Source organism: Salmo salar, chromosome 17 (genome assembly GCF_965601325.2).
Source record: "Salmo salar chromosome 17, fSalSal1, whole genome shotgun sequence".
In the NCBI taxonomy this organism is placed as follows: Eukaryota; Metazoa; Chordata; class Actinopteri; order Salmoniformes; family Salmonidae; genus Salmo; species Salmo salar.
The window spans coordinates 17,483,624-17,505,881 of NC_138307.1; the positions used below are offsets into that span (position 1 = coordinate 17,483,624).

The 22,258-nt window shown below is 46.4% G+C and overlaps 1 protein-coding gene across 11 annotated transcripts in view; it reads left to right on the top strand.

The window, feature by feature from the left end:
- The window catches only part of LOC106575511 (guanine nucleotide exchange factor DBS), a 61,444-nt gene that overhangs the window by 24,802 nt on the left and 14,384 nt on the right, over positions 1 to 22,258 (top strand). For 9 of the 11 annotated variants that reach the window (XM_045699024.2, XM_045699028.2, XM_082963511.1 and 6 more), the window contains exons 2-10: positions 2,579 to 2,662; positions 4,797 to 4,911; positions 9,998 to 10,088; positions 19,376 to 19,495; positions 19,612 to 19,728; positions 19,895 to 20,044; positions 20,307 to 20,431; positions 21,257 to 21,371; positions 21,514 to 21,633. In XM_045699024.2, coding sequence (XP_045554980.1) covers positions 2,587 to 2,662; positions 4,797 to 4,911; positions 9,998 to 10,088; positions 19,376 to 19,495; positions 19,612 to 19,728; positions 19,895 to 20,044; positions 20,307 to 20,431; positions 21,257 to 21,371; positions 21,514 to 21,633 — 1,029 coding nt within the window. In that variant the 5' untranslated portion in view covers positions 2,579 to 2,586. Of the gene's footprint in view, positions 1 to 2,578; positions 2,663 to 4,796; positions 4,912 to 9,243; positions 9,458 to 9,997; positions 10,089 to 19,375; positions 19,496 to 19,611; positions 19,729 to 19,894; positions 20,045 to 20,306; positions 20,432 to 21,256; positions 21,372 to 21,513; positions 21,634 to 22,258 lie in introns of those variants that run through there. The other 2 variants (XM_045699019.2, XM_045699029.2) reach the window with 2 other exon arrangements.

A 22,258-nucleotide genomic window follows, 5' to 3' on the forward strand; every position in this document is an offset into this window, starting at 1 on the left:
TGACAGAGTAAACACACAGCGCTTCGCTGCCAAGAGAGTTAGTTACTACGCAGCGGAGTGTTTCAACGCCTGATGGGTGTTTTATAAGCTCTTTATCCTGGAGATGCTACTGTTGTTGAAACAATGATCTATCTCTTCCTTTTGTGTGAGAGTTGGTGTGGATGCAACCATCAATGTCTCAATATACCTTGGTGATCCTTTGATGCTCTTTCAGCCTATGTGGGTGGATGTGTGGTTTTGTGGTGCACTCTGCCCTGCTGTGAGAAACACTGGCGGCTTTTACTGGGACAATCAGTGGGATTCGTTTCCCAGGCAGGGCCTAGACACACTAAAAGATGGAGGGAGGGAGGAGGAGGGTAGTGGGAAAGTGTGCATGTTTAATCCCTTAGCTGTGACGTTCGTCGTTAAAGGCAGACCAAGGCGCAGCGTGAGTTGGGTTCATCATACTTTATTTTAAATGTGAACCAGCAAAAACAATACAACCAACTAAAAGCTAGGCGTGCAAACACATGCAACACAAAGACAAGATCCCACAACTGACTCTGGGGAAAAAGGGCTGCCTAAGTATGATTCCCAATCAGAGACAACGAATGACAGCTGCCTCTGATTGGAAACCATACTCGGCCAATCAAAGAAAAAGACAACATAGACATACAACACATAGAATGCCCACCCCATGTCACACCCTGACCTAACCAAACAGAGAAAAACGGCTCTCTCTGGTCAGGGCGTGACACTAGCTGGCATAAAGACCCTGAAAATGTTATTTTACCTTTATTTAACTAGGTAAGTCAGTTAAGAACAAATTCTTATTTTCAATGACGGCCTAGGAGCAACTGCCTTGTTCAGGGGCAGAACAGCTCGAGGATTTGATCTTGTAACCTTCCGGTTACTAGTCCAACGCTCTAACCACTAGGCTACCTGCCGCCCCAATACCAGTGATGTCAGAAGATGTTGGCCAATGTCTTCAGTGACTGTTACATCTCATACTAAAACTGGAGAAACACATTGAATAATATGTTTGTTTAGTACTCTGATCCCATCCCTCAGCACCATACACTACCCCCTGTAACCACCCTCACCTCTCACCAGTACACTCCCCTACTGCCAGCCAACACACAGCATGCCACACACACACACACACACACACACACACACACACACACACACACACACACACACACAGCATTGCCAATTCCCAGGACCACTACCATACCCCCCCCAACAACCCCCCTCTTATCACTAGCCTTTCGCCCTCTCTCTTTCTCTCACTCACTCACTCACACAGACAGGCACAGTTTTTACAATAATAGATGACAGTTACAGTAACATACAGTATTTACAATAATAGATGACAGTTACAGTAACATACAGTATTTACAATAATAGATGACAGTTACAGTAACATACAGTATTTACAATAGATGACAGTTACAGTAACATACAGTATTTACAATAATAGATGACAGTTACAGTAACATACAGTATTTACAATAGATGACAGTTACAGTAACATACAGTATTTACAATAATAGAGCATAGTATTAGACACACAGACAGGGGAGCAGAGGACCCACTGACCCACTTCTCAAGGAGAAGTCCAAAACAGATTATTATAATCCACTGTGCATGGAGAGGGGAGGAAATAATACTGGCCTATCCCCTCAGCCTCTCCCTCTCCCCTCAGCCTCTCCCTCTCTCCTCCTCCCCTCAGCCTCTCCCTCTCTCCTCAGGCTCTCTCCTCCTCCCCTCAGCCTCTCCCTCTCCCCTCAGCCTCTCTCCTCCTCCCCTCAGCCTCTCCCTCTCTCCTCAGCCTCTCTCCTCCTCTCCTCAGCCTCTCCCTCTCTCCTCAGCCTCTCTCCTCCCCTCAGCCTCTCCCTCTCTCCTCAGCCTCTCTCCTCCTCCCCTCAGCCTCTCCCTCTCTCCTCAGCCTCTCTCCTCCTCCCCTCAGCCTCTCCCTCTCTCCTCAGCCTCTCTCCTCCTCCCCTCAGCCTCTCCCTCTCTCCTCCTCCCCTCAGCCTCTCCCTCTCTCCTCTGCCTCTCCCCTCTCTCCTCCTCCCCTCAGCCTCACCTCCCCTTCTCTCTTCCACACTGAGACTGGGACTGAAAGTTGGAGAAAAGGGGGGATTTGGGGGGACTTCTCCTTGAAGTGGGTCAGTGGGTCATCTGCTCCCCTCTCTGTCATGTCATTCCAGGTGTCTGTGTGTCTAATACTATGCTCTATTATTGTAAATACTGTATGTTACTGTAACTGTCATCTGTTATTGTAAATACTGTTACTGTAACTGTCATCTATTGTTGTAAATACTGTTACTGTAACTGTCATCTATTGTTGTAAATACTGTATGTTACTGTAACTGTCATCTATTGTTGTAAATACTGTATGCTACTGTAACTGTCATCTATTATTGTAAATACTGTATGTTACTGTAACTGTCATCTGTTATTGTAAATACTGTTACTGTAACTGTCATCTATTGTTGTAAATACTGTTACTGTAACTGTCATCTATTATTGTAAATACTGTATGTTACTGTAACTGTAGTTGATGTGTTTTTTTTAATCTTTTATCTTCCAGATGACATCATGCAGCAGGAGAGTGATCGTCTGTTTGCTGTAGACATCGATCCTGACCTCAGGAAACGGTTTGCTTTCCTCTCAGGTCAGTCTTTTTCTTTTCCCTCCTTCATAGTTACCTCTCATAGTGGTTCAGTCCCAAACATCCGAGTGAGCCAATCCCAAGACGCGATGCCAAGGCCCTTGAAGATCTCCCTTCACAGATGGAAAAAGCAATATGGCAGAAGAACCATCCCCAAAGCTGGGTGGGGCTCTGCTCGCCAGCCTCCCACTCATCTCAGAGTTATTAGTACTGTAGGTTTTATCACAAAATGAGTCTATATGACACTCAGTTTGGCCACTGATGGAGCAACAATCATATCACACTATATGAGTGAAGTAGCTGAGTGAAGTAGCTGGCCTAAACATCAAAACATAATCCGTCAGCTTTTTCCTATTTATAAAGTACAGGAATAGCACTCTGGCTGCCAGATAGAGTACAGCAGTGTTTTTCAAACTGATTTCTGTCGCATGACTTAACTAAACTAAGACTTGCAACGACCCGACCTTTGGGCGGAAACTGAGGGAAACATTTCTACACCAGAACCATATTTCCAAAGAGTTGGGCCAACTCAGTTTGTTCCGTTACTACGGCGATGCCAACCCAGATAGGGCCCCACGTCGGGTTACCACGGATAATAACGACACGGAGACGGCCCGTGAATAATTCATCGACATGGCGATCCACTTGGCAACCTGGCCCGGCAACGGTTGGAAGAGCCAAGTGTGTGTGGCACTATGCGCTGCTGTGATTGGCTGCTGAGTGTGTGACTGAATTTAACACTCCACCCGTTGAGAGAGTATGTGTGTGTGTGTGTGTGTGTGTGTGTGTGTGTGTGTGGTGTGTGTGTGTGTGTGTGTGTGTGTGTGTGTGTGTGTGTGTGTGTGTGTGTTCCTAACTGCCTATGTTTTATGGCTGCTGTTACATGCCTTGCCTGGAACCTGTTCTTTGGTTGTGTACAGTCTGTTTGTCTATTTGTCTTCACATCTCTCTGTCAGTGTGTTTTAATAACTCTGTGGTTGCCAGGGGTGATGTGTGTGTGTGTGTGTTCATGACAGCTGACCACCCTCTGATGAGGAGTCATATGAGCACACAGCTAAGTCCGATGAAGATGACCCTTGGTCTATTTCTAGTTCAGACTTCTACTCTACAGCCTAGGTACGCCACTAGAATGACTCCGAGCCCAGCGGGTGAGAGTGTGACGCAGCAATACTGTTTTAGCTGTGTCATTAAAGACTCCTGCTGTGTTACTGTTTCTTCCCTGTTCTCTCTGTATGTCCTCTCCCCTGGAGGTTGTATGTTTCTCCAGGCCTTGTTTTGTGTTGTATTCATTAACCTCTGGTCCTCCTCTAGTCGCCTACTCAGGCAGGTGTCTGCCTGACACACATACACACATGGTACCAGATGGATCAGGGCACAGTGCTACGGTTCTGCTCTAGTGGCACAGCTGGTGCAGAGATTCACACAGACCGTCTGTCTCTTTGTCTCTACTCACACCTGTTCATCTCTCATTCCCTGTACCCTCCTCTAGCACTAAATCAAATCAAATTTGATTTGTCACAGGCGCCGAATACAACGGGTGTAGACTTTACCGTGAAACGCTTACTCGCGAGTCCTTTCCCAACAACGCAGAGTTAAAAAGGAAGAATACAAATAGAAAAGCCTATTTTTGCAGCCTGCAGAGCCGCAGTAACACCAGGCTTTGTGAGAGAAGATGGATCCTATATCTCAGACTTTAATCTTCCCCTCCCCCACTCAGACCGTCACATGATTCCTCTGGGTCAGTGGTTCCCTAAACCTCTCCTCGGGGACCCCCAGACGTGTCACAAAGGGCTTGATGATCAGTTGACAAGTTGAATCCGGTGTGCTAGCTGTGGAAGAGCTGGGGGTCCCCGGGGAAAGGCTTGAACCACTGCTCTGTGTGTTCATTCCACTGGGGTGGATTAGCTATATCTATCAGAAGAATAATGGACATTATGAATATGAAGTACATGAACGTTTAAAAACGCATTAAATAAAAGTATTCCAAAGCTATCCATCTTGTCACTATGTCTATTCTGTGGGGGTCTGAAAGGGGGATATGGGGGGTTGTATGTGCTGTCTAATTGAGGGCAAAATGATGGCCTTGTTGAACAAATTGAATCAATTAATCAATCAAACGTCCCCATTTCTTTCCCAGGGGGCCGAGCTGAGAACGGCAGTCCCATCATCGTGTTCCCAGAATTCCCTGCATTTGGCGAGCTCCAGGAGGAAGAGTTCCACAACGTGCTGACCTACCTGACGAGTGTGCCCAGGTGACACACACGCACACGCACACGCACACACATGCACACTCTGATGCTTGAACTTGTCATTACTTTGTATAGTTGAGGAAGTGGTGTGGTAACATAGCCTACCAGCAGATGTCAGTGTACAACTATTCTCAGTTCCTTTGTTTGAACACAACAATGAATCTCCCTACAACAAAGTCAACTTGTCTTATGCAGGACTGTATCTTAACCATTATAGTTGGCATCTATATTACACCTCAACGTTGCTGCAACTGGTACATGTGGTTTATGTCCTGGTACATGTGGTTTATGTCCTGGTACATGAGGTGTATGTCCTGGTACATGTGGTGTATGTCCTGGTAAATGAGGTGTATGTCCTGGTACATGAGGTGTATGTCCTGGTACATGAGGTGTATGTCCTGGTACATGAGGTGTATGTCCTGGTACATGAGGTGTATGTCCTGGTACATGTGGTGTATGTCCTGGTACATGTGGTATATGTCCTGGTACATATGGTGTATGTCCTGGTACATGAGGTGTATGTCCCGGTACATTTGGTGTATGTCCTGTTTCTATACAGGAACTACCTTCTTGGCCAGATATCCCACGATATTCTCTATCTCAATAGGAATTCCTGATATTAACAAATGTTGAATAACAAAAAAAAAGGTGATAAAATGGACCATATCCTCCCCTCCCCATTAGCTAATGGTGAAACCTTTAACCCCTGACCCCTGTGGGAGTTGGCCGGGGGGGGGGGGGGCTTGGAGAGACGGAACATGACTGGTGTGGAGGTGTTAATGAAAGAGACTTCCTGTGTATCTAATGGGGTCTGTTAGTTTAAACACTCCAGGGCTCAGCTACTATAAGGAAGCAGTTTGTCATAGAAAGGAGTTCTGTAAAGATGTAATTTCAGACAAATTTGAATTGACAAACAAGAAAGAAAACATATATTTCTAAGTAATATAGTATCATATACTATCCATTCATTACATCCGAAGGGAACCCATCTGTATCAAATGCATGAATGAGGTTCTACCTGAGATGTATATATTCAGTTGTGGTGTGGTGTGTGACTGGGTGATGATATGTGTGATCATGAGCTCACTTGTTACTAAGACCAGGGGGTGTTCAGAAAGCAGACAACTCTCCTGTGGATACTGCCTCCCTCCAGCGCCATGTACCTCTGATGTGAGAGAGAGAGAGAGGGATTCCCCAATTACCTTGAATGAACTACAGGACAAAATACAAACCCTCCAACCCAAAAAAGCCTGTGGTGTTGATGGTATCCTCAATGAAATGATCAAATATACAGACAACAAATTCCAATTGGCTACACTAAAACTCTTTAACATCATCCTCAGCTCTGGCATCTTCCCCAATATTTGGAACCAAGAACTGATCACCCCAATCCACAAAAGTGAAGACAAATTTGACCCTAATAACTACCGTGGGATATGCGTCAACAGCAACCTTGGGAAAATCCTCTGCATTATCATTAACAGCAGACTCGTACATTTCCTCAGTGAAAACAATGTACTGAGCAAATGTCAAATTGGCTTTTTACCAAATTACCGTACGTCAGACCACGTATTCACCCTGCACACCCTAATTGACTAACAAACAAACCAAAACAAAGGCAACGTCTTCTCATGCAAAAAAGCCTTCGACTCAATTTGGCATGAGGGTCTGCTATACAAATTGATGGAAAGTGGTGTTGGGGGAAAACATACAACATTATAAAATCCATGTACACAAACAAGTGTGCGGTTAAAATAGGCAAAAAACTCACACATTTCTTCCCACAGGGCCGTGGGGTGAGACAGGGATGCAGCTTAATCCCCACCCTCTTCAACATATATATCAATGAATTGGCGAGGGCACTAGAACAATCTGCAGCACCCAGCCTCACCCTACGAGAATTTGAAGTCAAATGTCTACTGTTTGCTGATGATTTGGTGCTTCTGTCCCCAACCAAGGAGGGCCTACAGCAGCACCTAGATCTTCTGCACAGATTCTGTCGGACCTGGATCCTGACAATAAATCTCATTAAGACCAAAATAATGGTGTTCCAAAAAAGGTCCAGTCACCAGGACCACAAATACAAATTCCATCTAGACACCGTTGCCCTAGAGCACACAAAAAACTATACATACCTTGGCCTAAACATCAGCGCCACAGGTAACTTCCACAAAGCTGTGAACGATCTGAGAGACAAGGCAAGAAGGCCATTCTATGCCATCAAAAGGAACATAAAATTCGACATACCAATTAGGATCTGGCTAAAAATACTTGAATCAGTTATAGAACCCATTGCCCGTTATGCTTGTGAGGTCTGGAGTCCGCTCACCAACCAAGAATTCACAAAATGGGACAAACACCAAATTGAGACTCTGCATGAGGAATTCTGCAAAAATATCCTCAGTGTACCAAATAATCAGAACACCAAATAAGCATGCAGAGCAGAATTAGGCCGATACCCACTAATTATCAAAATCCAGAAAAGAGCGGTTAAATTCAACAACCACCTAAAAGGAAGCGATTTCCAAACCTTCCATAACGAAGCCATCACCTAATAGAGAGAGGAACCTGGAGAAGAGTCCCCTAAGCAAACTGGTCCTGGGGCTCTGTTCACAAACACAAACAGACCCCACAGAGCCCCAGGTCAGCAACACAATTAGACCCAACCAAATCATGAGAAAACAAAAAGATAATTACTTGACACATTGGAAAGAATTAACAAAAAATCTGAGCAAACTAGAATACTATTTGGCCCTAAACAGAGAGTACACAGTGGCAGAATACCTGACCACTGTGACTGACACAAATGTAAGGAAAGCCATGACTATGTACAGTACAGACTCAGTGAGCATAGCCTTGCTATTGAGAAAGGTCGCTGTAGGCAGACCTGGCTCTCAAGAGAAGACAGGCTATGTGCACACTGCCCATAAAATGAGGTGGAAGCTGAGCTGCACTTCCTAACCTCCTGCCAAATGTACGACCATATTAGAGACACATATTTCCCTCAGATTACACAGACCCACAAAGAATTTGAAAACAAACCCGAAAAAAAATACCACAGTGTGCCATCACAGCAGCAAGATTTGTGACCTGTTGCCACAAGAAAAGGTCAACCAGTGAAGAACAAACACCATTGTAAATATAACCCATATTTATGTTTATTTATTTTCTCTTTTGTACTTGAACTATTTGCCCATCGTTACAACACTGTATATAGACATAATATGACATTTGTAATGTCTTTATTCTTTTGGAACTTTTGTGAGTGTAATGTTTACTGTTCATTTTTATTTTGTATTTCAATTTTGTATATTATCTACCTCACTTGCTTTGGCAATGTTAACACATGTTTCCCATGCCAATAAAGCCCCTTGAATTGAATTGAGAGAGAGAGAGGGTGCTTTCTTTCTCTGTTGTGCTCTCTAGCTTGCTTTCATTTATTCCCTCGCTTTCCTTCTCTTTCTCTGTGCCTCTCCCTTTCTCTCTTGCTTACTCACTCTTTCTTTCTCTCTCTTTCTCTAGCGCGCTCGTCAGACCAAAAGCGTGAGTGACAGTAAGGGGGTAGAAAGAGGGAGCTGGAAGAGGAGATATTAAAGAGAAAGAGGGGTATTGTGGGGGTATAGACTGGGTGTCCTGGGTGTTTAATTACTATGAGTTTATCTCTGAATCAGAGTGTTGTATTTAACACTGTGTCCTATAGAGAAACATCCATCATGCTGCCAGTTCAGCCCTATGGACGGTCCTGATTAGTACCACTGGATAAAATCATATCACCGTCTGTTTTATCTCTCAAGATGCATGCTCTCTCCTCTTTCTCTCACTTTCTCCTCTCCTTTTTCTCTGTCCTCTCTCGCTCTCTTTGTTCATCTCTCTACCTTTTATTTCTATAAATCTCTCTCTTTCTATCTCACTGGCTTCCTCCTTTACCTCTGTGCTCTCCTCACTGCCAACACACATGCTGCTGAGCAGAGAGGGAGGGATAGAGCCAATGAGACCAGGGGGAGGGGAGGGAAGCTCTATAGCTAAAGCGAGAAGAAAGGTGTGTGTGTGTGTGTGTGTGTGTGTGTGTGTGCACCACTGTCATGGCGGCAATTGAATGAATGACATTTTGTGGATCCCTCACCTACCAGCTAAAGGGGGGTGGATCCCATCTCATTCTCCATCAGGAGTCCCGCCCCCCTCTGCTCATGAGCCATTCAAACACACTCCCGCCACCGCTGTCCATCACCGTATGCTGCTCTGTGATAGGCTATGGGGGAGCAGCAGGAGATGCAGGGCTGAGTTGATTGGCTGGTGTAGAGAAGCAGGTAGGCAGAGGAGAGTTGTTCTCAGGGGGCTTGGCGGTTGGCTCCCGTTCTATCAGAGCTGTAAACAGAACGCTGGTGCTTAACAAACGGGATCTGCAGAGAGGGAAAACCGGAATACCGGAATAACAGAGTAAAGGAATGGGAGAAGGAGATGACATTCTATTGAGGAGGTTTTGGGAATAACAGACATATCCTGTCGTGTGACATCAAAGGGATTAACCTGAGGAAGAGGCAACGTTTTGGTAGTGTGTTTTCTACCGTGTGTGTGTGCGCGCGCACAGCAGGGTGATGGATGGATGATGGATTTTCTCCTGGCTGTGTTGATGTACAGCAGGGTGATGGATGGATGATGGATTTTCTCCTGGCTGTGTTGATGTACATGGACCACCTCAGCAGCATTGACTCTTTCACATTTCTGTGTGTGTGTGTGTGTGTGTGTGTGTGTGTGTGTGTGTGTGTGTGTGTGTGTGTGTGTGTGTGTGTGTGTGTGGTTGTCTCTCTTGTTAAGAGTGTCTGCTAATTGACTGAGATGTAAACGTGTGCTGCCAGCAACACTCTCCTGGTATTTTTGTACACAATCCACACACACACACACACACACACTCACACACAGGGATTGAGCTGGCCGTTCTAATTCCACAGCCTGTGGGTAGCCTGTGATCTTGGAGCAGTCAAGGGTCCTGTCATTAGGACGATACACACATACACACACATCCATGTAACCGTGGTAACATACACACACATCCATGTTGCTATGGTGACCGTGTCTCGCTATCCTACAGTGTGACAGCGTCTGGAGTGGGCTTCATCCTGGTCATCGACCGCCGCCAAGACAGATGGACCGCCGTCAAGGGGACCCTGCTACGCATTGCAGTGAGTAACCCACCGTGTGTGTGTGTGTGTGTGTGTGTGTGTGTGTGTGTGTGTGTGTGTGCACGCCTCATTAACACTATGCTGAGGGTGTGTGTGTTGTGTAATCTATTAGAGCATACGCCTTAACAGGTGTTAGAGATGTGCTGAGCGACAGGAAACCTTTGTATATCAGAGTAGTGGCAGAGTGCAGACTTCTCCGTGAGGTGCCTTGTTGTCTGGTGAAACTGTAACTAAACTGTAACTAATAGCCTAGTTCTGCAGGAGCGTCCTGTAGAATCACCTCCTTTCAGATTATACAACATCACACTCACTTCAACCTGCAGGAGCGTCCTGTAGCATCACCTCCTTTCAGATTATACAACATCACACTCACTTCAACCTGCAGGAGGGTTCTGTAGCATCACCTCCTTTCAGATTATACAACATCACACTCACTTCAACCTGCAGGAGAGTTCTGTAGCATCACCTCCTTTCAGATTATACAACATCACACTCACTTCAACCTGCAGGAGGGTCCTGTAGCATCACCTCCTTTCAGATTATACAACATCACACTCACTTCAACCTGCAGGAGAGTCCTGTAGAATCACCTCCTTTCAGATTATGCAACATCACACTCACTTCAACCTGCAGGAGAGAGAGGGAGATCGATGGGATTGGCTCACTCGCTAGCGTTTTCCTACTCTGTATTTTAGAACACACTATAAGGAGTATAATTGCACCAAGATGTTGTCATGTACGGTTCACAGATCATAGGGTCTCACAGGAGGACTGTATAGGTCTAAAAATGGCCTTATATGGCCACTTTCATCTTGATTCTCTCACATTGATACAAATGTAAAAAGCTTGTTGAACATCCTTCCTCCCAATGAAGTTTCTATGTTAGAATTGCCAGAACAATCTGAGAAAATATTTAGTAATAATCACCCTTTACACTTCTGTCTTCTCTTTTTTCTACTGTACGCTCTTCCTCTCTCCTTCTCTACTGTCACATGCTCCTCTAATTCTCTTTTGTTCTCTCTCTCTCTCTGTCTCTCTCTGTCTCTCAATTCAATTTCAATTTAAGGGCTTTATTGGCATAGGAAACATGTTTACATTGCCAAAGCAAATGAAATAGATAATAAACAAAAGTTAAACAAACAATAAACATTTTGCAGTGAACATTACACTCACAAAAGTTCCAAAAGAATAAAGACATTTCAAATGTTATTATGTCTATATACATTGTTGTAATGATGTGCAAGTAGTTAGCTCTCGTCTGTCTGTCTGTCTGTCTGTCTGTCTGTCTGTCTGTCTGTCTGTCTGTCTGTCTGTCTGTCTGTCTGTCTGTCTGTCTGTCTGTCTGTCTGTCTGTCTGTCTGTCTGTCTGTCTGTCTGTCTGTCTGTCTGTCTGTCTGTCTGTCTGTCTGTCTGTCTGTCTGTCTGTCTGTCTGTCTGTCTGTCTGTCTGTCTGTCTGTCTCTGCATGTGGTACAGGCTGTGACAGCTGTAGCTGGAGGGGATAGAGTGATTGAGTAGGGAGGGGATGGGGTGATTGAGTAGGGAGGGGATGGGGTGATTGAGTAGGGAGGGGATGGGGTGATTGAGTAGGGAGGGGATGGGGTGATTGAGTAGGGAGGGGATGGGGTGATTGAGTAGGGAGGGGAAGGGTGATTGGACTAGGGAGGGGATAGGGTGATTGGACTAGGGAGGGGATAGGGTGATTGGACTAGGGAGGGGTTAGGGTGATTGGACTAGGGAGGGGGTAGGGTGATTGGACTAGGGAGGGGATAGGGTGATTGGACTAGGGAGGGGATAGGGTGATTGGACTAGGGAGGGGTTAGGGTGATTTGACTAGCGAGGGGATAGGGTGATTGGACTAGGGAGGGGATAGGGTGATTGGACTAGCGAGGGGATAGGGTGATTTGACTAGGGAGGGGATAGGGTGATTTGACTAGCGAGGGGATAGGGTGATTTGACTAGCGAGGGGATAGGGTGATTTGACTAGGGAGGGGATAGGGTGATTTGACTAGCGAGGGGATAGGGTGATTTGACTAGCGAGGGGATAGGGTGATTTGACTAGGGAGGGGATAGGGTGATTTGACTAGCGAGGGGATAGGGTGATTTGACTAGCGAGGGGATAGGGTGATTTGACTAGCGAGGGGATAGGGTGATTTGACTAGCGAGGGGATAGGGTGATTTGACTAGCGAGGGGATAGGGTGATTTGACTAGCGAGGGGATAGGGTGATTTGACTAGCGAGGGGATAGGGTGATTTGACTAGCGAGGGGATAGGGTGATTTGACTAGCGAGGGGATAGGGTGATTTGACTAGCGAGGGGATAGGGTGATTTGACTAGCGAGGGGATAGGGTGATTTGACTAGCGAGGGGATAGGGTGATTTGACTAGCGAGGGGATAGGGTGATTTGACTAGCGAGGGGATAGGGTGATTTGACTAGCGAGGGGATAGGGTGATTTGACTAGCGAGGGGATAGGGTGATTTGACTAGCGAGGGGATAGGGTGATTTGACTAGCGAGGGGATAGGGTGATTTGACTAGCGAGGGGATAGGGTGATTTGACTAGGGAGGGGATAGGGTGATTTGACTAGGGAGGGGATAGGGTGATTTGACTAGCGAGGGGATAGGGTGATTTGACTAGCGAGGGGATAGGGTGATTTGACTAGGGAGGGGATAGGGTGATTTCACTAGCGAGGGGATAGGGTGATTTGACTAGCGAGGGGATAGGGTGATTTGACTAGGGAGGGGATAGGGTGATTTGACTAGCGAGGGGATAGGGTGATTTGACTAGCGAGGGGATAGGGTGATTTGACTAGCGAGGGGATAGGGTGATTTGACTAGCGAGGGGATAGGGTGATTTGACTAGCGAGGGGATAGGGTGATTTGACTAGGGTGATGAACATGAAACACCCACAATGAGTTCCAGGAATCACCATCATAATACTTGATACTGGCTTCACATCTATGTGTTCTTCATAATGGTGGTAATAAATGCAGAGTTATGAAACAGACAAACAAAACAGAAATATTACTTTTCTATAAATATAACATTGACAAATGTTAACCTTTTAGCTCACCCATCAGCAAACCATGTCTTCATCGTTCTCCTTATATGGGCCTGTCAGCCCCCCAATAATAATGGACTGTTCCAGCCATAGCGGCCCGTTCCAGCCCATTGGATCTGTCCATGTGACAGGGGAGGGGAGGAGGCTGGTGTTGAGCTGTTAACATTTCTGAGGTAGGACAGTCGTCCTCTGTAAGCCTCTGTTAAGTGTGTGTGTGTGTTCATTGATTTCGCTACAGTGATAGTAGTGTGTAAACAGGCTGGGGAAACCTGCTGATTAGTAGAGTGCTGTATCAGTATGGTGGTCCCAAGGGCAAATCACACACACACACACACACACACACACCCTCAAGCATGCAGTGTCTGTGATTTTGATTGTGACTGTGATTACCAGTATGATTTGTGACTGTGTCCCTGTGGGCCTGCAGTGAGAGGAGCAGAGGGTTGGTGTCATTACTCACCCCTAGGCACTGCACTGCATGGTACTGAAGCGGGGGGGGGGGGCAGAGGGACTGGGCTATGAAGAGGAGGGAGGCAGGGGGAGGTAGAGGGACTGGGCTATGAAGAGGAGGGAGGCAGGGGGAGGTAGAGGGACTGGGCTATGAAGAGGAGGTGAGGGAGGTAGAGGGACTGGGCTATGAAGAGGAGGGAGGCAGGGGGAGGTAGAGGGGCTGGGCTATGAAGAGGAGGGAGGCAGGGGGAGGTAGAGGGACTGGGCTATGAAGAGGAGGGAGGCAGGGGGAGGTAGAGGGACTGGGCTATGAAGAGGAGGTGAGGGAGGTAGAGGGACTGGGCTATGAAGAGGAGGGAGGCAGGGGGAGGTAGAGGGGCTGGGCTATGAAGAGGAGGGAGGCAGGGGGAGGTAGAGGGACTGGGCTATGAAGAGGAGGAGGGAGGCAGGGGGAGGTAGAGGGACTGGGCTATGAAGAGGAGGGTGAGGCAGGGGGAGGTAGAGGGACTGGGCTATGAAGAGGAGGAGGGAGGCAGGGGGAGGTAGAGGGGCTGGGCTATGAAGAGGAGGGAGGCAGGGGGAGGTAGAGGGACTGGGCTATGAAGAGGAGGGAGGCAGGGGGAGGTAGAGGGGCTGGGCTATGAAGAGGAGGGAGGCAGGGGGAGGTAGAGGGGCTGGGCTATGAAGAGGAGGGAGGCAGGGGGAGGTAGAGGGGCTGGGCTATGTGATGGGGAAGAGATAGTAGTGGTGGCAGGCTACTCAGCTGGGTGTGATGGGGAAGAGATAGTAGTGGTGGCAGGCTACTCAGCTGGGTGTGATGGGGAAGAGATAGTAGTGGTGGCAGGCTACTCAGCTGGGTGTGATGGGGAAGAGATAGTAGTGGTGGCAGGCTACTCAGCTGGGTGTGATGGGGAAGAGATAGTAGTGGGGGCAGGCTACTCAGCTGGGTGTGATGGGGAAGAGATAGTAGTGGGGGCAGGCTACTCAGCTGGGTGTGATGGGGAAGAGATAGTAGTGGTGGCAGGCTACTCAGTTGGGTGTGATGGGGAAGAGATAGTAGTGGGGGCAGGCTACTCAGCTGGGTGTGATGGGGAAGAGATAGTAGTGGGGGCAGGCTACTCAGCTGGGTGTGATGGGGAAAAGGTAGTAGTGGGGGCAGGCTACTCAGTTGGGTGTGATGGGGAAGAGATAGTAGTGGGGGCAGGCTACTCAGTTGGGTGTGATGGGGAAGAGATAGTAGTGGTGGCAGGCTACTCAGTTGGGTGTGATGGGGAAGAGATAGTAGTGGGGGCAGGCTACTCAGTTGGGTGTGATGGGGAAGAGATGGTAGTGGTGGCAGGCTACTCAGCTGGGTGTGATGGGGAAGAGATAGTAGTGGGGGCAGGCTACTCAGTTGGGTGTGATGGGGAAGAGATGGTAGTGGTGGCAGGCTACTCAGCTGGGTGTGATGGGGAAGAGATAGTAGTGGTGGCAGGCTACTCAGCTGGGTGTGATGGGGAAGAGATAGTAGTGGTGGCAGGCTACTCAGTTGGGTGTGATGGGGAAGAGATAGTAGTGGGGGCAGGCTACTCAGCTGGGTGTGATGGGGAAGAGATAGTAGTGGGGGCAGGCTACTCAGCTATCTGTTTGCAGGGGCTTCCCAGTGACGTGACAGGAGGGGGGGGGGGGGGGGGGGTGTGTGTGTGTGTGTGTGTGTGTGTGTGTGTGGTGTGTGTGTGTGTGTGTGTGTGTGTGTGTGTGTGTGTGTGATGGCATATCTCGTGAATGTGTTTGTTATGCTGGAGGCCATACATCTTCCTCTGTAGCTGACATATGTCAAGGTTATCCTGATCAATGTTCTGTCTATATGGTACTCCCTATAGAATGTCATTGGAGATCGAAAAACATGTTCAGAATAAATGACCAAATCAGCTGTTCCACCATAACAGCTAGCTGATGTGTGGTTTGAGTGTTCTGTTACAACATGGCCACCGCCTATCACCTAAGTGGGTGCTGCTACACGTTAGCGGTGGATGGGGTGAGTTCCCTCCCAGCTGAGACCCCAGTGAAAATCCTTATTCTAATATGTGTTCCATCATTACTTCCTACAGTATATCATATACTGTGTAGCTGGGTTTAACATGAGCTTTCATTGGATAAACCAGAGTCAGACTACATGGGATGGTATTGTTATGGAAATCACAGTTTGAAGGTCAAGAAGCAGCCCCTCCTTCCATGTTCTCATTAAATGGTTTTTAACGTCCGCCCGCCCGCTGTTAAAGGGATTTTATGATTTTAGTGTCAGCAAACTCCAAGCTCTCCAAGAATATTGATGGGTTACTGTGATAGAAATGGGTCGTATTATGTGCAAATTGGGTTCAAATCTACTGAGAGGAGGAGCCTAATAACAGTCGAGCTCCAATCACAGCAGGCTTGCTCCAGTCCCATACAGCATCAGTCCCATACAGCCATCAGTCCCATACAGCCATCAGTCCCATACAGCCATCAGTCCCATACAGCCATCAGTCCCATACAGCCATCAGTCCCATACAGCCATCAGTCCCATACAGCCATCAGTCCCAAACAGATCAAGTCATTTGTTTGAGTGTCATGTGCAGGATAGAGTGTGACCGTGCGCTGGATTATTAATTAGGAGATAAATAATGAGAGAGTGAGGTAATGAAGATGAACACGTTTTATCTCTCAGGGTCTCTTCATTGGTTTTGCGGTGGTAGTTCAGTAATACTCTCAGATTTGAGGGACTTCGCCTGACCCCTGAAGACACGTGTTAGCTCCCAGAGCAAATGCCTAGGTCTTTAGCTCAGTGGGCTAAAGCAGTCTTGAGATCCAGGTTCGAAACCTGGTCATTGACACATTTTTTCAGTGAGAAAGAGCAGTCCTTTATTTACTGGATGCAATTAATGAATAAAAAATAGACTGGCTTTGTGACAGATGTGGATACCGGCGCTGTGTGGAATCTCATCTCTTTCTCCCAAGGAGTGCAGTTTCCATGGCAACGTGGTCTTGCAGGGTTGGTAAGCAGCTGTGTGTGGATGTAGTGGGCTAGTCTCTGGGAAGCAGCCGTTTGGCAATATGAGATGACATCATACTGCTGAAATAGAGCCTTATGCTGCTAATTGGAATTGGGATTTGCAGAGGTTTTACTGTGGTTACAAACCCCCTACGTATTTATTTGAACAGTTAAGCTAAAACTTGTAATTTGTCTCTACTCCAGCATTTTGGATTTGAGATCAAATGTTTAATATGAGGCGACAGTACAGAATGTTACCTTTTTATTTGAGGGTATTTTCATACATACAGTACCTTCAGAAAGTATTTATACCCCTTGACTTATTCCACATTTTGTTGTTACAGCCTAAATTCAAAATGGATTACATCATGTTTTTTTCTCACCCACCTACACACAATACCCCATAATGACAAAGTGAAAATGTGTTTTTACAAGATTTTGCAAATGTCTTGAAAATAAAATACAGAAATATTCACACCCCTGAGTGAATACTTTGTAGAATAACTTTTTGACGGCGATTACATCTTGTATCTATCTGGATTTGGGGTGAGAAAAATTCAGGCGGTAACATAACAAAATGTGGAATAAGTCCAGGGGTATGAATACTTTCTGGTTGCACTGTGTCTGTTTTACCGTTTAGAAATGAAAGTCCCCCAATTTGAAGGTGTCATAAGTATTTGGATTTAGTTAAAAAGGTTGTATTTGGTCCCATATTCCTAGCACGCAATGACTACATCAAGCTTGAGGCTCAATAAACTCGGATGCATTTACAGTTTGTTTTGTCTGTGTTTCGGATTATGTGCCCAAACGAAATGAATGGTAAATAACGTATTGTCATTCTTTTGGTCACTTTTACTGTAAATAAGAATAGAATATGTTTCTGAACACTTCTACGTTAATGAGATCATGCCACCAAAACATGCTTACCACTCACCATTACCAATAACAGGGGAGGTTAGCATTTTGGGGGGGGGTGTAATTTTATGCCTATTAACACCACCAAAATAAACTGCAAATGCACTTTTAGCTTCACTGTCCAAGTAAATACATAGGGGAGGTGTGTGTGTGTGTGTGTGTGTGTGCGTGTGCGCGTGTGCGTGCGTGTGCGTGTGTGTGGCTCTGGTTCATCCAATCAGACAATAGGCTATATTCAGGCTGTCAGTTGCTGTGTGGATTCTGGGTTTTCTGGCGAAATCTCTTCTCAGTATCTTCAACCCAAAGAATTAAAAAAAGTACCTATTCTAAAACAAGCGAGAGATGCACCTGTTTTATAACATGCACTAGATATTTTTGGCTGCACCTCCAGTGATGTTGGTTGAAGTGCTATCCCTCCACTCCTCCAGGGATCAGTGTTATGCCCACTCAGCCTGCTATATATGTCAGCTGTAGCCTGCAGCAGTGGAGTGTGGTGATGCTACATCTCTGTGGGTAGTGTTGTTTGTGTGCCCTAGGCTGAGGAAGGTTGTCCTACTCTAGCTAGTCTTGCAGTATCGATTGAAGACCCCCCGTAGAGCAGAGTAATTCACAACTCCTGTTATAACAAGCCACTAACAATCTGGCTTACAATGCCTTCAGAAAGCAGTCACACTTCTTGACTTTTTCCACATTTTGTTGTGTTACAGCCTGATTAAAATGGATTACATTTTTATTTTGTGTCACTGGCCTACACACAATACCCCATAATGTCAAAATTGAATTATGTTTTTAGAAATATTTACAAATTAATTAAAAATGAAAATCTGAAATGTCTTGAGTCAGTAAGTATTCAACCCCTTTGCTATGGCAAGGCTAAATAAGTTCAGGAGTTAAAATGTGCTTATTAAGTCACATAAGTTGCATGGACTAATGGTGTTTACTAGTGTTTACCATGATTTTTAAATGACTACCTCATCTCTGTAACCCACACATAACATTTTCTGTAAGGTCCCTCAGTCGAGCAGTAAATTTCCAACACAGATTCAACCACAAAGACCATGGAGGTTTTCCAATGCGTCGCAAAGAAGGGCACCTATTGGTAGATGGCTAAAAATGGACAAAGCAGACATTGAATATCCCTTTGAGCATGGTGAAGTTATTCATTACACTTTGGATGGTGTATCAATACACCCAGTCACTAACACAGTTGCTGGAAAGGAAGGAAACGGCTCAGGGATTTCACCATGAGGCCAATGGTGACTTTAAAACAGTTACAGAGTTTAATGACTGTGATAGGAGAAAACTGAGGATGGATCAAAAACATTGTAGTTAATCCATAATACTAACCTAAATGAGGTACTAAAGTAAAACTGCAAAAAATGTGGCAAAGAAATTAACTTTATGTCCTGAATACAAAGTGTTATGTTTGGGGAAAAACACAACACTGACTACCACTGTTAATATTTTCAACCATGGTGGTGGCTGCATCACGTTATGGGTATGCTTGTCAACGGCAAGGACTAGGGAGTTTTGTGGAATAAAAAGAAACTGAATAGAGCTAAGCACAGGCAAAATCCTAGAGGAAAACCTGATTCAGTCTCCGTTCCATCAGACACTGAGAGACAAATTCACCTTTCAGCAGGACAATAACCTAAAACACAAGGCCAAATATATACTGGAGTTGCTTACCAAGACGAATCACTACCCTGATTTACCACTCTTTCCAGTAAGGCATGTGTGTATGTATGTCCATTTAATTTGTATCATTGCATTCCATTCAAGTCCATAAGACTTCTGAAAGGTTATCCCCCAACAACAACAACACTAAGTAATGAATGGGTGTGTTCCACAGGGCTCATTCCCAGTGAATTTACAGCTGGTTCTGGTCTTGCGGCCCTCCACCTTATTCCAGCGGACGCTGTCCGACATCTTCTTCAAGTTCAACAGGGATGAGTTCAAGATGAAGGTGCCGGTATGTTTTTTTTATATGCATGTGCACGTGCTCGTCTGATGTGAGGACGTTCGTGGACGTTTGTATGCGTCTCGTATGTAGGTTAATGTGCGTTGACTCTCCTCCCTGTGTCCCAGGTGGTGATGCTGAGCTCTGTGACGGAGCTCCACGCCTACATCGACCGGACTCAGCTGCCCCAGGAGCTGGGAGGAACCCAGGATTACTGCCATGATACCTGGATCTCACACCGCACCGTGAGTACCCTACTACCATACCCTTCCCACCAGACCCCTGACAGACTACATAGGGCCCAAATCTGCGCACTGAACTGAACTCTTTCTAAACTGTCCCATCTCAATAGGATGTGTGTGTGTTTATAACAGTGATGACACAGTTGGGTTGTGTTTGTCCGGTCCTCAGGCTATCGAGGCCTTTGCTCTGATGGTGAAGACCACGGCTCAGACCCTGCAGTCGTTTGGGACGGAGCTGGCCGAGACTGAGCTCCCCAACGACGCCCAGGCCACCTCCAACCTGCTGGCCACACACACCGAGAAGAAGGGACAGATGAAGGTAAGGGCATGGAGGGACCAAGTCATTAATATGCAGACTATTACCAAAAAGTCCATGTTTTAAGTGATAGTGTTGAGGTCAATTCATTTGAAATTCAAGGCATGATTAAACATTCAGTTCCTGATTTGTTCCTGATGTTAGTGTTTCTCAGAGGAAAGATATACTGAAGAACAGACTTTGGCTAGAGCTGAGACTGTATACTCTGTACTGTCTAATGGTAGATCCCTCTGACTGATGTGTCCATGTCCTGTCTCTCTCTCAGGAGGACCTGTGTGTGGCCCTGGGCCAGGGGGGCCGGCTCCTGGAGAGCATCAACGAGCCCCTGCAGAGAGAACCCGACTATACAATGAACCAGGACGAGCTGGAGAACCTGGCCACCGTGCAGAGGTCAGAGGGGACAGGGGTCAAGGGTCAGGCTTAGAGGTACTCTCATACCTCAGAAGTGGTCTAAAGTTGTGTTGTTTAGATCATACTAAATCTGTATGTATGCCTCAATCTTAAATGAATGGGAAAGTTTGGCGCCATATCAATTTTAGGGTGAACTGTCCCTTTAATGCTAATGAAATGGGTTGAGAAAGGGACAGGGTACAGTAGGAACAACAGAGATAGGAAAGAAGACAGAGATATCCTGAGGTCCAACTGGTTATGGAACAGTCAAGATTCATGTTCTCTAGTAACAATGGTGGTGTGTGTCTTGGTAGAAGTTACCTAGAACTCTACTCTCTCATCTCCCACCATGACCCTGAACCTTCTAGGCTGTGTTCTGCCGCGCTGCAGTGAAATCTGCCCCCCGTGCCATTCTGGTGTATTTTGGGAGTACGGGGATAGGATGCATAGTGGCAGCACTCACAGCTGCAGAGCAGAATTGGGAGAACAAAGGAAAGAAAACTGCAGTGTTTCATAACCCAAAACATTATGTTGGTTATACTGTAAAGTGCTCTGCTCTTGGAGGAGTAGGTTATGTAAGGGATTTGATTAAACACAGGACTGGTTTGGTTTCAAAGAATAGGTACTTCTGATCTCCACTGGTTTCAGTTAGTGATACTTTGAGATCCAAGCTGAAATACCATTGTTAGTTCTTTTTTTTGACTCAGGTTCTCCTCTCTATCCTTCATTCCCTTTCCATTTTTCTCTCCCTCCCTCCATCCATCCATCCATCTCGCTCTCTCCATCCCTTCATTCGTCTACCGTTCTTCCTCCATCCGTGTGTAGACTGCTGGGCCAGCTGGATGAGACAGAGACAGCGTTTGATGATTTCTGGGAGAGACACCAGACCAAGCTGGAACAGTGTCTGCAGCTCCGCCATTTTGAGTACTACTTCCGTGAGGTGAGGGGAACAGGGACACAAGAGCATCATGGGAGATGTAGTCCCAGTCAATGTTTGTGAATTTGTAGTGTGTGCGTGTGTCTCTGTGTGTGTGTGTGTGTGTGTGTTCTGACTCTACCTGTCCCTCACTATGTGTGTTCAGGTGCGTGCCCAGCTGGATGTGGTATCAGAGCGGGTAGAGGCGATCTCGGAGGTTGGCATCAGTCCCGCCCATGCAGAACACATCCTACGAGAACTCAACAGCCAGGAGGAGAAAGCCTGCGTAAGACACACACACACACACACACACACACACACACACACACACACACACTCTTCATCCCAATAGCACACATCATCCTCCCCATAGCTCATCAACTTGTCCAACAGATCCAAAACACGATGAGTGAAATGAATGTAGAAAGTTGAATGATGAGATTCCACCAGCTGACATGGGTCATATCCTGTTTCCGCTCTAGTTGTACCCCAGTACATTATAGACCCCATTCATCTCAATGACCGTATTGACTGTACAGATGAGACTCACGTGCAGTGGACCATACCTCTATTGGTTGGTTCACACATACATTACTGCTGTGTCCCTATGTGACTAGAAAACATGGCGTGTGTGTGTGTGTGTGTGTGTGTGTGTGTGTGTGTGTGTGTGTGTGTGTGTGTGTGTGTGTGTGTGTGTGTGTGTGTGTGTGTGTGTGTGTGTGTGTGTGTGTGTGCGGTGCGTGTGTGTAGAAAGAGAGCTTGTCGCCTTCGATGGCCCAGACCATTGCAGGGCTGCAGAGCAGCAGGAGGGAGGGAGGGAGGGAGGGAGGGAGGGAGGAAGAGAGGGTTGTGTGGGGGAGGTTCTGCAGCTGGGTTTGGTGGTGGTAGAGTGGATGGTGTTACTTCTGGTT